The following is a 14,397-nucleotide window of genomic DNA, read 5'->3' on the forward strand; positions in this document are numbered from 1 at the left end:
CCACAGCATCTATCATTCAGAGGGAGATTATTTCTGAATATATGAGTTTCATAAGGCCCCCTATGATGGCAGCTGTCGATACTCTCCTTCGTTTAGTCTGGTAGCTATCACTGCATCTTATGGCAGGGACTTCGGTAAATTCAGCATGTACTGCATGACAAATTAAATCCTCTGGACTGGAACAGGAATTTCCCTGAAGCAGCCCCTGAACTGTGAATTGCTGTGAAAGCTCACCCTTTCTGTTAAAATATAGGCCAATATATTTTTCTTTAGGCAGGTTTGGTTTAGAGCTGTAGTGAACTTTCTGTAAATTGTCATTGTCAGTTGTAAATTGAGCTTTTTCTAGTGCGGTTAATGGTTCTTGTGATTTTTGAAAATTGTCCCTTATAATTTGGAATTGCCATTTTACAGCAAGAATTGGTGTGGTGTGGGAGTGTGGGTAGAGATGATTAATAGGCCTTCACTTCTGACCAGTTGGACAAAGAACTACTCTTGCCTGCTGCCCCTTGGCACAAGCAAAAGATGTGACCATCAGACTATGTAAGGTGCAATCCAAAGTGTGCTTCAGTTGGTGGGTGGTTCAGGTTTAGGTTCTCCAGTGCTGTTTCTGGATTTCAGAGCATTGAGGGGCAACTCTTTGCCAGCAAGTGGTTTCTGATGCACAAAATAATTCTGTGCCACTTCTTGTTCACCCACACACTCCTGCCACCTCGCACACCGCTAGTCCTCAAGTTAGCTTGCAGGTTTTAGTTACCTCCTTTGCAGATCTTGTTTTTGCTTCTTACCACAACAGTCCTCCATGTTCTTGGATAGCACCTATTCATTTCAGCTGATTCTAGATCAGAGAGCTTTTTAATAAATCACCAAAATATCATAATGTCCCTGGGCACAAGGCTGCCCATTGCTCCTTAAAATAGTGCTCATGTCTGCATCCTCCCAACATTAAATAAAAATAATTAAAAAAAAAAAAGTAAATATGGACCAGTATTTCAAAATACAACCTGTTCTGGCCATCACAATACTAGAAGGACATTGAGGAACTGGAAAAACTGCAGAGAAGAACAACGAAATTAGTAAGGGACTTGGAGGCTAAATCCTATGAAGAATAGTTAAAGGGACTGGGTATGTTTAGCCTATAGTAGAAAAGGCCAAGGGGAGATAGGGTAGCAGCCTTCTAATACTTGCAGGGCTGTCACAGGGAAGAGGAGGTGATTTATTCTCTGTAGTGCCTAAAGGTAGGACAAAAACTAATGGGTGGAAGCTTTACATAGAGAGATCCAAACTCAGAATAAGGATAATCTTCCTGATTGTGAGAGCTGTTAAAGCAGCGGAACAGCCTGAAGTCATGGGTGCCCCAGCACTGGAGGTTTTTGAACAAAAGTCAGGCAGCCATTTGTCTGGGATGGTCTGAGGATTCCTGCCCTGGTCCTGGAGGTTGGGCTAGAAGATCTTTAAGGTCTCTTCCAACCTTATGATTCTATGGTACTTTTAAAAGCAGATGAAATCTTGCATTCTGTCTTTTTCTTTAAATTTATTTATTTGTGGCCTGAAAACCTGGTGATCCCTGCAGTGGATTTTATCTTAAATATTTTTGTTAGGAGTTAATGTCATTGGTATTTGCTAGAGCGCTACTTCTATAACTTGTGCTTTGTGTTTTGTTAACAATAATCTGAGACTGCATGTGTCAGGATAAGGTTTGAAGGAACCCTTTTCAGCTGCAGATGACAGTGTGAATCAAGCCGATTCCTGTATTGCAAGCTGAGGTGAAAGCTCCCTAGATCTAAAAAGTGGAAAACTATTGATGTAGGTATGAATGATAGACTGTTATGAAATGTGAGGGTGACCTTGGAAGACGGGGGGGGAGAGATGCTGCCTAGATAATGGTCAGATAAAAGAGAAAGGAGTCCACAACAGAATAAGGGCCAGAGAAAGAAACTTACGAAGGACCCGCCCTAACTACTCAAGCGGTAAATAGGGAGGGTGGGAGATTTGTACTTTCAGACTTGCAAAATTCTGTAAATGTAGCAGAATTCTACATTAACTCTACAGTAAAGTAGAATTAGCTCATCTGGTCATGTTTTCTGTCCGTTTTACCTGGGAGGGCTGGCACAGATACATTTGAATGAGCAATATAATTGGAGCAATCACTTCCAGTGCTGTGGTTTCATCCTTACAGGCAATTCTCTGAGTTTTTTTGGAGTAGGACCCAGCAATCTGAAGCTGAACGGGAGGTGCATGTCCCCACACTCATCAAGGCCTGTACTGTGGATGAGATCAGCTTGGATTCACTGCAGACCACCTCCCATTTGCAATCCATGGCAAACTTCCCATAGATTATCTGTGATTGCAGCCCTTCTCCTTCTTCTGACTCCTCCTCCTCCTCCTCCTCCCTGCTACTATTGTGTTACCCTTCATAACTTGTCAGTACAATGAAAATCTGAACTAGTACTAAGCATCTTGCTAAGGACACATGTCTACCCTGAACTATTGCACCAAGGAATAGATCATCACAACTAGGACCCTGAAAATGGGCACCTTCTTTTATATGAGAGGGTTAGCACCCATTTGGTCATATTTAGAAATACCTATACTAATGCTAGTTCCTTCATCTTTGCTCATCTACAGATGGTTGCAATCCCACTTTTAATGGTGTGCTTATAACTTGGGGTAGAGCATAGTGTGTATTACAGACAGTTGTCTGTTTGATTAAACTGGAAAGATCCTTCTTTGTCCAAGAACATGTTCAGTTTTATCTATTTCAGTATATGGTCTTTTACTTTGCAGCATTGAAGGTATTACTTATTTTACACTTTTTGGCTGCTACTAGTTCTGCATTGCTGAGCTCCCTTCTGGCAGACGCTGTCTCAGTAATTATCAGCTTGAATTGCAATCCTCCATTACACTTCTGGTTGCACCCAGATAGCAGAAACGGTGTGGCTTCTGGCTGAAAAATAATTTCCTTGAGTGAAAGTGAAGACCCAGCATAGTATAATTCCTTCTATTTCTGATACTCAAGCTACAAGAGCCTTAATTTGGCTGTACAAACAAGCAACCATTATGTGTGCCCTGGGCGGGGTGGGAAGAGAGACAGCAGCAGTTTTGGAGAAACCCAAGATTTGCAGGTATGCAAAAAATATTTTAAAAAGCCACACAGGTTCCAAAAAAAAAATTAAAAAAACACCACACCTATGAGAACCGAGCATGACAAAAATGTTGGCAAACGTGATCAGATCAGGGAGAGCCGTTCAGAACAAGAATGGAATTAATATCGAGGGTTGCCTAAAGCAGGAGCATTTGGTACCGCAGCACATTGGTTCAAGATGGAGGTGACCCTTCGTTTGGTAAACTGGCACTGATGCTGATGCAGTGACCCTCATAAGCCTATGATGACAGAGCTGTGAGATATTTTTGTTGGTTGTTTTCATCAAGGAATGTTTTCATCGCTGTTTGGTGGAATATCTGGTTTTTTATTGGATTACGAACTGCCAGGTGTAGATTTGACCACAGCAGTCAGGGACTATATTAAATTAAAAAAAACTCCATTTCGGGTGTTGAGACTTCAGGGCCAAACCAAGCGATTTTTTTCCACATATCCATCCCAGTCGCATACGTGAGGGAGCTCCGACCTCACCCCTCAAAAGAGCTTCCATCTCCTCAGTCCATTTCCCCTGGTCAAGTTTTCTGTTTCTGGTCGCTTGCATTATTGGTGTCAGGGAAGAGGACAGGTGGATGGCACAGCTGATACCTGGGAAACAAGATGGGGAAGAGCCTCTTTCATGGTTATAGGATCAGTGCAGCACTTGTAGCTACAGTCTCTATATCAGCGTTTCTCAATCTTGGCCACTTTAAGATGTGTGGACTTCAACTCCCAGAATTCCCCAGCCAGCATGGCTGGCTGGGGAATTCTGGGAATTGAAGTCCACACATCTTAAAGTTGCTAAGGTTGAGAAACTCTACTCCATGTGAATAGGGCAGACCTGACTGTTGGGTGGAAGAAAAGTAGCACATCGTTTGCACATTTGCCAAGAAATTGGTCCCAGCGAAATGCCAAGTTTCTGTTTTGCAGGCCCTTTAAGGAAGAATAACTTCCCTCTAACAGCAGTTTCTGTATACCTAATAGGTGTACCTGAACCAAATCATGATTGTGTAGTCTTGCATGAGGTGGTGGTGTCGGCTTATTTGTAAACACAGCTCTGCCCTCTCCCTTTCGTCAGTATTTAAGTCTCCAATTTTAATTAATTGAACTTACAATTTAATTAATTACTTACATTAATTACATTTAATTTGTCATGAACTCGCCAGGTAGCCCAAAGTAATCAAGTATCGGTCTGCCGTGACCCATCTTATGAATGAAATTATAGAGACTTGAGCTGGGTTCACGTAACATATAAAGCCATAATGTGGCTTGCTTGTTTGAAGATCAGCATGTTGTATGATTTCTGGAATTGTGATTTGTAAACTGGGGTTTATTTTGGTTAATTCAACAAATCATAGTTAAATAAAGCATGTGTTATAGCATGTTATGTTTTTCATATGTTATGTGAACACATGAACCATGTATGTTGTTTACTCCTTTTTTTTTTTTTTTTTGGATTCATATATCACAGTGCCCTGTAATACGTTCTGTTCGATTTTAGCTTAGCATGTTGTGTGAACTCAGCCAATTGAACTTTATTAAATAAATAATTCTATAATTATTTAGTGCAATGTGTTAACTCAGGAATTATGTTCAGTATCAACCCAGTGCGTTTGAAGTAAGTGTGGAATATTTTATGAGAATCTGTCTGAATTCATACGTTCATACACACATGAATTCTCTGGAGGACGGAGTAAATCAAACAATTTTATATCAGGAAATAGCTTCTCTGTCTGTTTCAGCCTGGTTATTTCCATTACATAACAATTGGAAATGTGCATATTAACAGCAGACATTATACAGATGAAGTTTATTAGCACTACATCTATCTGTTACATCTCCTGGAAATCTCAAGACACCATAAATTATTTTGGGGAAGTAAAGCCTCATGATACAAGCTATTTGGAAATTCCGAGGAAAATCTTAGCTAGTAAAAACAAGAAAATTACACAAACATAATCCGATCAAGTCAGATCATTTTTTATGAGATGAATCATCTTAAGCAGGAAACTGCTTTTAAAAATGAGGGCTTCTCTAAAACTCCTTCAGAGATTCGATGTAGAGGAGAGCGCACATTGGATCTAAACAATGTATACACAGCTACTCAAGGCTCCCTGGAAAACTAAACTTAGTTAAGAAACATGAAAGGTTGAGTCTCTCTTCACCTGTAGCAATCAGTACTCTGCTACTAATGTACAGTTTTATGAAAAAGTATTTGCCCCCTTCCATTTCCTCTAATTTTTTCCTATTTTTATCACCAGATGCTATCAGAGCTTTATATGGGTCCTGCTGATATATAAAGGGAGTCTGAGCAAACAAGTACCCCCAGCGTACAGTGCTTATTTCATATATTTCTTAACAAAATTATCCAGCCTGGGACATACCACTGTGAAATAGTAATTGCCTCCTTGGATTCAGTAACTGATTGTACTATCTTTACTGTAGTTTCAATAACTGCAACCAAATGCTTCTTCTAATTTATTTTCACATACTTGTGTAGGAATTTCGGCCCTCCATGGCAGGTTGTTTCAACTTACAGTAGTAACGTTTGAGGATTTTCTAGCATGAACCTTTTTTTTTTTTTTCCAGATCCTGCCACAAATTTCAGCCAGTTTAGGTCTGGACAAACCATTGCATTAATTGTCCTTCATTCTCTTGCATGTTTGAGATCGTTGTCTTGATGTATGGCCCACTTGCATTTCACTTTGGCTGACCAACAGATGGCCTGGTGTTCTCCTGTAGAATTCCGTGATATGAAGCATAATTTATGCTTCTTTCAATGACAGCAAATCCTCCAGGTGATGACACTACTGCCTCCTGCTTAAACCTTTTTTTGTATATATGCATACCCCATCATCCTGTTCCTTTTCAAAATAAGCAGTGTTATGCAGAGCACAGAAAAAGAGTAAGAAATAATAAGTCAAATAAATTGAAGGGATGACAGAAAAAAAGGAGGATTTTCTCAGTGCCATCCAACTGCTACTTTCTCATTTTGTCCTTCCTCTTATTCACTTATTCATTCTTCCTTCATACATTTATTTTGTGATTGAATCCTCATTTATTCTTTTTCTATGACCAAACCACCTCAGTGCATTAATTCATATTAGTTACTCACTGGTGTATTTAGTTCACATTTATTCTGGACATTATCTCTTCTTGTTAAATGCATGGACTTAAGAGCCCCATTCCCACTGCATTCAACTTATGTTTTTCTTGACATAACCAATTTTTACTCCCATATAGCAAAGTAGGCAAAAGCATACTCTTATACAAGCCATTTTATTTATTAATTTTATTAATGTATTTATATGTCACATTTGTATAGCTGCCCATCTCCCACAAAGTGACTCTGAGCTTTCATTTTCACATCTTATCACTCATTGGTTGCAATTGATCAGATAATACCCACCATCTTTCTACTAGTATTTGCATGTCTTAATATTTCTCTATCCATGTTCCTGTCTTAAGTAAACAGATTCATCTACTCATGCCAGTTTTTGCTGTTTAATTTTTTTGCAGTTGTTCCCTCCAAGAACACAGGATCATCTGTGCTGTATATTCAAGTCCTTGCCCAATATATCTCTAATGTTACCACAAGCATTCTTAACAAATACATTAAACAGCCAAGGGAACATCACACATTTTTGTCTTACCCTCTGCTCAGTGTTGAATCATTTACCAAACATGCTATTTATTCTCACAGTGGGTTTCCTTCCATCATATTCCACTCTTACCTCATTCAGCAACCAACTTTCAATTCTGTGTTTCCACAAAACATTCCATCATTCAAGCTTATTCATTTTATTGTATGCTTTTTCTGTATCAACAAACATACTTTTTTTTTCCTGTCTCATTCATAACATTTCTCAGCGACCTGCTGAAGACAAAAATCTGGTCCGTGTACCCCTGCCTGGCTTAAGGTCACACTTCCCAAATGTTGCTTATGATCACCTCTAGTATTCCATCAGTCAGAATTCTCCCAAACAAAATTCTTCCCAGGCTAGCTTAACAAAATAATTGCAAACCTTTTGTTCAAATTTAACAACATTAAGGGAAAATTTCTTTATGGTTCTTAGTTCACAGCATCCAGTCTTCCTCAAGTTGACATCCTTCAAATATTTTGGGATGATACCTCCTAGAATCCCCCCACCAACTTGAGGAAGTCTGGCTTAAAATTTCTAGTGCTTTGTGAGAACTGAGCTAAAATCGCTCTTGAAGTGCACCTAGGAATGATTTTCCATGTGAGGGAATAAAGCAGTGGCTGTTTTGGTAGTGAAAGAAATTCTGCCCCTGACCTCTTGAAAGTTAGTAATCCGGTCCTCTATGATTAATAGCTAAAAACGATTGTCATGCTTCTCTGTGTATGAGTAGAAACGCAAGTGCGCAAATACATAGTTTTCTGCAGCCTGCAAGCGCATGCTACACTACGGCTGAAGCTAGTAAGTGTTCTTATCATTCCCACTAATTTGTGTAGAACACGGTTAATGAACCACAATAGGCAAATGTGTAAGGATTTGAAAACTGCCAGTAGGGCTGTTTGTGGTCAGGTGCTTTTCGATCAAGAAAAACGGATAGTTTTTTAGATAGGATATATAAATAGGCCTTCAAGCAAAGTACAAACTGGGAGAGAATAAATTCTTGATAACGATGTGGGTACACAGGACTCAGCATAAGATCTAAGGATTATAATTAGGGGAAAGGAGAAGAATTGTGAGATTCAAAATGTCGACTAAGTCAGACATTGTGCGGAAAGTTCAGTATTGTTGTGCTGTAATTTCAAAAGAGGAAACTTCTCAAAAGGAAAGGGTTGACTTCAAACTGCAGGGACCAACTGGGTGGTCAGACCTCTACACTGCTGGGTGATCATTTAAAAGCACTAAATAGAGAGTTACATTAAGTACACAGTTTTTTGATTAGAAAAAGTTCACACCAGACTAGAAGGATTCCAGAGTGATAAAGGCAAAAAGACTCCCCATAAAAATGAGTCTTGTCCAAATAAAAGAATTAAGGAGCATAAATCCATGGATGTTCCTGAAGTCTCTCTCTGTAGCTGCAGCCTACTTTGGAATATTAGAGACTGGGGAGAAGCAGCAAGAGGAACATGTTTGACTGGGGAGTCTTCCTGAAAGCTTCTTTTGAAGTAAGAGATGATGAAACTAAATGGACCTACTCCATTTTGTTTCAATACATGACTTTTTTTAAAATCAGAAGGAAGCAGTATTTGCTGCAAAATCTATTAATATCAGTTACACAAAAAGTCTTCTGGTGGTGGAGGAAGTAGCACTGCTTCACCGACATTTTGTTGGGACAGATTTGGTGGTATAGAGCACTGGAACTCTACATTTTGTTCCAAGGGACAGGGTTCAAGAGTACAAATATCTCCACTGACTCCACTAGGCCAGCTGGATGAAGGAGGGTCTACTAGCCCTGGACTCTCAGGCTGGACCAAAATGTCAGTTAAGTTGTTTGGTTCTTCAGAAATTTGAGTTTGGATGCTTGTTGAAGAATCCAAGGTTGCTGTTGCGGTGTGGCTTGACTCACTCTCTGTTCCTGCGGTACCACATCCCTGTGGAGCATCCACATTCTGCCTTGATTCAGAAAGCTGGTCTTCTGCATTTTCCAGCAGTTGCGTATTCTTGTTAAATTTCCATGGCAAAAGAGAGAGAACCGACATCCGCTTTATGCCTTGCGCGGGTTCTTTATCTACAGTAAGGTCAGGCACGTCTCCATCTGCAAATGGGGAGCGGCCTGCCCAGTGGGGAAGAGGCAAATTTGCCCTTTTCCGTTGCCTCCAAAGGAAGATGGCAACAATAATGAGAATCATGAACAGCAAGATGACCCCAATGATCACAGCAACTATTAAATGTTCATCTGCAAACTTAGCTCCTTTAGGTTCTTCTGTGGTGATAGGAAGCTGGGGATTGTTGGAAGGCATTTGCTCTTCATTTTTGGTAGGGACTTTTGATTTACTTGCTTGATATGAAGAGCTGTGGGGTTCAGAATCGAGACCCACTAAGACCAGCGCAGCTGGAGGCAACACGGTTGCAGGCCCCTCTGTCTTTCCAGCTGTGTGATTCCACCACAGTTGTCCATAGATGAAAATTAGAAGGATGGACTTGATGGCCATTGTCAAAATTCTGGGGATCTCTTTTGTAGCATCAAGAAGATAAAAGGTAGAGAGTAATATGAGCACCCGATTTTACCTTCTGAAAGCATAGCAACAATAAACATTTATAAAAAAAAGCCCGCGTACTGGAAGACACATGAGAGAATAGCCAGGATTTTACCAATTTCTGAGGAAAGAGATTTTAGTTTCAACTTATTTGTTGCTTTTAAAACCATCTTTAAAAAAAAAAAAATTTCAATATACAACACGTTTATTTATGAAAACTGTTTTTACCCACCCTTCGTCTTGAGGACCAAAATAATAAACAAAATGTACAATATAAATATAAATTAATGAGACCATGTCCCTAAACGTATACAGTGCAATAAAAATTGAGGCATTACAGACAAAATGTACAGTTGTAGGGTAGAAAAGTGTGTGCGCTAGCAACACATCTAAACACATACTCCATACAGATAACAATTTTAATGAATCCAAAAGCACAGCAGTTAGTAAAAGGCAGATTTACATTGAAATATGAGAATTGTTCTTTTAAAAAACCCTGAAGAGGTAAAACTACATATATTTTTAAGAGCCCTGAATGAATTCTACAAATCTGGGGCCACATTAAAAACAAACAAACATAGGCCCCATCTCGTACCTGCTTAGTAAAAGAACAAAAGGACATTGATCTTAATTTTTCAGGCATACTCATCCAGATGGAAGTGGCCTTTTAATACCAAGTTCCAAAATCAGTTTTTTGCGTAGTTTTTTTCCCCCATGGAGTGCAAAAAAGTATAAGAATAGATCAGTAGCCTTACCAATAGCCATCTTTGACTTGCATTGAGGATAATTCACCATTTATAACAAAGAAGTGCAAAGATACGGAATAATGAGTGCCTCATATCAGAGCTTGATTAAAAAGAGATGGCTCCAATGCTTGGATTCATTCAGGAATAAGATGGAAAATTGACATATTCAAGGTGGGGTTATTTGGGCACAGGGCTTATAGCTTGTGACATAGTTTTGGGATTTAGGTTAGAATAATGGGGGAAAAGTCATACAGCAAACAACATGGAAGATTTTTGTTGCTGTTAAATAAATTCTCAGCAGTAGTATAATGCAACAAAGTATTATTTTTGTTATCTATTAAAGATACTACCTGCTATCAGCCTTAGCCTACAGCTTAAATCACAATGATAATAAATGCATTAAAGCACCGTCAAATAATAATATGTTACTGCAGTGATTGCAGTCCAGCATGACCGTTTTTAAACAAAATGTCTTAAAAGACTCAGGAAAATTAAAAAAGAGTTTTTGTACTGTGTGGCAAGAATAGGACAAAGAGAGCACTAGGAGAGTTTTGCTGAGAGGGGAGTTCTAGAAACTGGTGCTGCGCTGAAAAGGCCCTGAATGCTGAAACTAGATTTGTTAAGAAGACAATGAGAACAGGATGGATATCAGCAGATATTTACTGCCTGAAGTTGACCAGTTACTGCTCTGGCTTTAGAAGAATGGGGGAGGACCCCAGGATAATATCCGTCCTTAATCAAATTGTTTTTAATAGATTTTTTTTAAATCCTGTATATAAACATGTAGAAATCCTATCCGTCCATCCCAGGATCTGAGGGTAGAGAATCAGGGAGCTTCCACTATCATGGTGTTCTTCTTCCCTAAACAGGGTCCAGCTATTTTTAAGGTTATATTAGTGGGCCATCACACGTGAAGAAGCCTGGCTTTTTTGCTGCCGTTCAAATGATCTGTCTTTCCAAAAACCTAATACTGGCATTTCCAAAAATGAACTCAGTGAGGCTCTTTGAATAAATGTGCAGAAGATTCCGCCATAAATGGTGGGGCTTGCAGTTAAAGGAACACTGCATATAGAAACGATTGAATGTGTGCTTAGTTTCATTAAAGAGTTAAAATTGCATTTGTAACCTGATCCAGATATCAGGGTGAAATCTGAAAGGAGATGGCTGATTTCAGAAATTACTAAGCTTCTGTCCATCCACTTTTGTGCTCCTGTTTGCACCAAACATGTACAAACAGATCTAATCACAGACCTAATTCTCTCATTTGGATCCTAGTACTAGAATTTAACCGGATGAAAGTCTCGGTCACAATAATAAAACAGACTTCAATATGAAGTTTTGAGAAAGAAACTCATTTAAATCTTTTACATCTGGCAGGAAGCACATGACACTTAAAATAAATTGCTACTCAAAGGAGTAAAGAGTGCCCACTTTTTGAGATCTAACATATTCCTATTTTTCCATATTAGCTTTTAGTCATTTCTTGTTTCTTTTGAGGGTATTTTAAGCCAAAGAAGCATAATTAAGTCTGTCTTACCTTTTTGATTTCTCCTGCACTATTCAACTTCTTGTTTATAGCATTACCTTTTAGTGTTACAAGACCAGGGAAGTGAGAACACAGCAAACACTTTAAATGGTATGGTGGCTCGCATATTGCAAAAGGATCTTACTCTGACATAAAGAGGAAGTTTATCAGTACATAATGCCGGAAGCCCCTCAAATTAAGAAATATTTAAACATGTCAGTATAGCTGTTTCCATAGATGAAGGAGAGAAAACCAAAACTCTTGCCAAAAAGTTAAGAGCAGCAGGAGGAATTAAGAAGCTGTTATGAAGTTGGGTGAAAAATGTTAGCATAACTGTAAAAAATATCCACTATTTTTTTCTCTTAGAAGGCAGGGAATTTTTTGCTTTCTTGCACCACTTCCCATGAGAATATCATTCATCCATCACAGCCTTTCTCTCAGGAGTCTTAATAATGGTTGGGGTGTGTGTGTGTCTATCTCTGTTGATCTGGTTTTGACAATCCCAGTCCTACTTTGCAAGGTCAAATATGCATGAGCTTTTTGCATCAGCCTGCAGCCCTGTTGCTTCTCCTTTCGTGTAAGCTGGAAGTTGGGGAAGCCAGGAAATTGCAGTTAAATATAGATTCTGACTACATGAGAACAAGGAACCCTGGTTAATGGTTTCTGAAAAAGAATAACCTAGCTTGTTTGGAAGCCAGGCTTTTGGCCAAGCTTTGGATGTTATGGCTTTGAATATTAATGCATCCTTCTGGATTTGTTGCTTTCTTGTGAGAACAGTGAAGCATAGTAGTATTAGTGTTTGAAGAGGCTCATACACATCTTTGTTTATTAAGTCAGGATTTAATCAGTTGCGACTAATAGCTTCAACCATGCTTTATGTTTTCCTAAATAGAGTTTCAAAGGGATATATTCAATAACCACGAAGCTAAATCCTTATTATTATTTTTTGCCATGGAAAAAGGAAGCCATAGTGGTCTGATTGTAGATAATGCACAGCCGTAATGGGTAGATTATCACATCAAACCAAAAGGTGAAATCAACCACTTTTTTGTTTGGCATCATGGCAACCAAAAGTGGGCATGAGCAAAACCCAGTGTGGTTTAGCAGGGAGCTATTCAGGTGAGAGCAGCCTTAGTTCAAATGTCAACTCAACCTTGATATTCTTTGTGGGATCTTGAGCTTGTGACCTTGTGTTGTCTGTTGATTAATTGCAGTTAGTAACATGAATGGGTGGGCTGGAGCAAGCCACATATACCTCAAGTTCCTTGGAGGAAGTATATAGTACAAAGCTAACAAATATACAAAGCCAGAGTTGATTAGTGCTAAAAATAATAAAAACTGTTAAGAAAGACTGAAGGAATTTACACTGGAAAGAAAAGGGAGGGGATATGTGATCCATGCGTTTGCTGAGCTATAGTTAAAAGCAATGTTTCTCATTATATCATTTAGCTAGTGAGATGGCTGTGTTAGAATGCTTAAAGTTTTCCTAAAGCAGGGGTAGGTAAGGTGGTACCCACAGGAATCTGGGTGCTCAGATATTCCCTTTGGCTTTTCATAAAGCATATTTGAATGCAAGGTACCAGCCACTGGCATTGTATTTCTGTGCAGGAGTATCTTTAGGACCCATAAAAGTCCCATTGAAATGGTGAAAATATCTAGGGGGCCACTTTGCCTTCTGGTCATTTTGTTACTGGCCATGTCTCCCCAGACAACCTTCTTGTGAATCATCAAGTCAACAGTGAGATGGGTGGTGACAAATTTGAAATATAAATAAAATAAAATAAACCACTTTGTGAGTACCCATCACACGCTCTCAAAATTCTGAATGTGCTCCTGGTCTGGAAACTTTCTCCCTCTGGGTGCTTCCAGATGAGCCATTCATAGCATTCCTGCTCAGAAAAGTACTATGAAGCTATTGCATCTCAACCATAATGGATTTTTTTTTGTAATCAGAAAGTTGAAGAATGGAAAAAAAGAAGAGGGCTACAAATGAAAGATGTGGTTGATTTGACTCCCCTGTAAGATGCTTGAAGTAGACATTGGAAGCTTTAACTGGAAGCAAAAGAGGTGTTGGATGGCCAGGGTTTGTAAAACTATGGTATGCCTATAGATAATGGTATATGCTTGTCTGTCTCCCACTTCCATGGTTGGGAGCTCTGCTTTCCTTTTTTTTAAGCGCTGGTGGTCAGAAGTCTCCAAGTGTTACAGAAAGGGGATCCAGGATCCGCTTTGGGGACTTTGGAGCCAGGGGCTAGTCACCTATGCACTAGGAGAATGATGTGTTACAGGCAGTGATGGCAGAAACAAGAACCCCAATAGTTAATCAAATAATTGTGCTTAGCTGAGAGTGAGTCTGATATGGCTCCTCATTAAGACCTTGCCTGGATAGATTTCCTGATGAGCAATTCTTGTATGGCTGTTAGCAGTGGAGAAAACTGTGAGCAGGAAGCACTGTGTTCCTTTGTGGTTGCATGTGGGTGCTGCACAGCTCAGACATCTTCCTCCTCAGTTAACTAAGCAGATGTTTTGTTTCCAAGGAGAGTTTGCTTGGCTGCTTGATGTTTTGTTCCTTAATGGAGAATTAGTTGCCAGACTGCTTGGTGTGCTCAAAATGATAAAGAATGCAAATTCTTAAGCAACTTAGTATAAGAAAAGAGGTGATGGTGGGGTCTGGAGAACTCCTTGCCCCCTTATCCAAACCTCTCAGCTAAGTAGGGAAGTTGATAGGGTTCAGCATTACAGTACCCATGTGGTATACACGGCTGGCTCATGCTGCCTGTCAGTATGCTCTCATATGTTTTTCTCTGGATATAAATTG

The 14,397-nt window shown here is 39.4% G+C and overlaps 2 protein-coding genes across 5 annotated transcripts in view; one reads left to right on the plus strand and one right to left on the minus strand.

The window, feature by feature from the left end:
• Positions 1–14,397, plus strand: part of NF1 (neurofibromin 1) — a 197,765-nt gene that overhangs the window by 110,405 nt on the left and 72,963 nt on the right. The gene's annotated exons all lie outside the window — the stretch shown is intronic.
• Positions 4,223–11,703, minus strand: EVI2B (ecotropic viral integration site 2B). The gene is made up of 2 exons (XM_007420377.3): positions 11,592–11,703; positions 4,223–9,283 (listed from the first exon to the last, which is right to left on the minus strand). Exon 2 carries the CDS (start codon positions 9,261–9,263, stop codon positions 8,379–8,381), a length of 885 nt encoding a protein of 294 aa, XP_007420439.1. The 5' UTR covers positions 9,264–9,283; positions 11,592–11,703; the 3' UTR covers positions 4,223–8,378.

The sequence above is a fragment of the Python bivittatus genome, unplaced genomic scaffold (genome assembly GCF_059951505.1).
Source record: "Python bivittatus isolate LINGU-HERP-01145 unplaced genomic scaffold, Pbiv_v1 ctg000690_np1212, whole genome shotgun sequence".
Classification (NCBI taxonomy): domain Eukaryota; kingdom Metazoa; phylum Chordata; class Lepidosauria; order Squamata; family Pythonidae; genus Python; species Python bivittatus.

What these genes read in the sequence shown, in the direction of transcription:
- EVI2B (XM_007420377.3), bottom strand. Translation starts at nt 9,263, where the DNA reads ATGGCCATCAAGTCCATCCTTCTAATTTTCATCTATGGACAACTGTGG.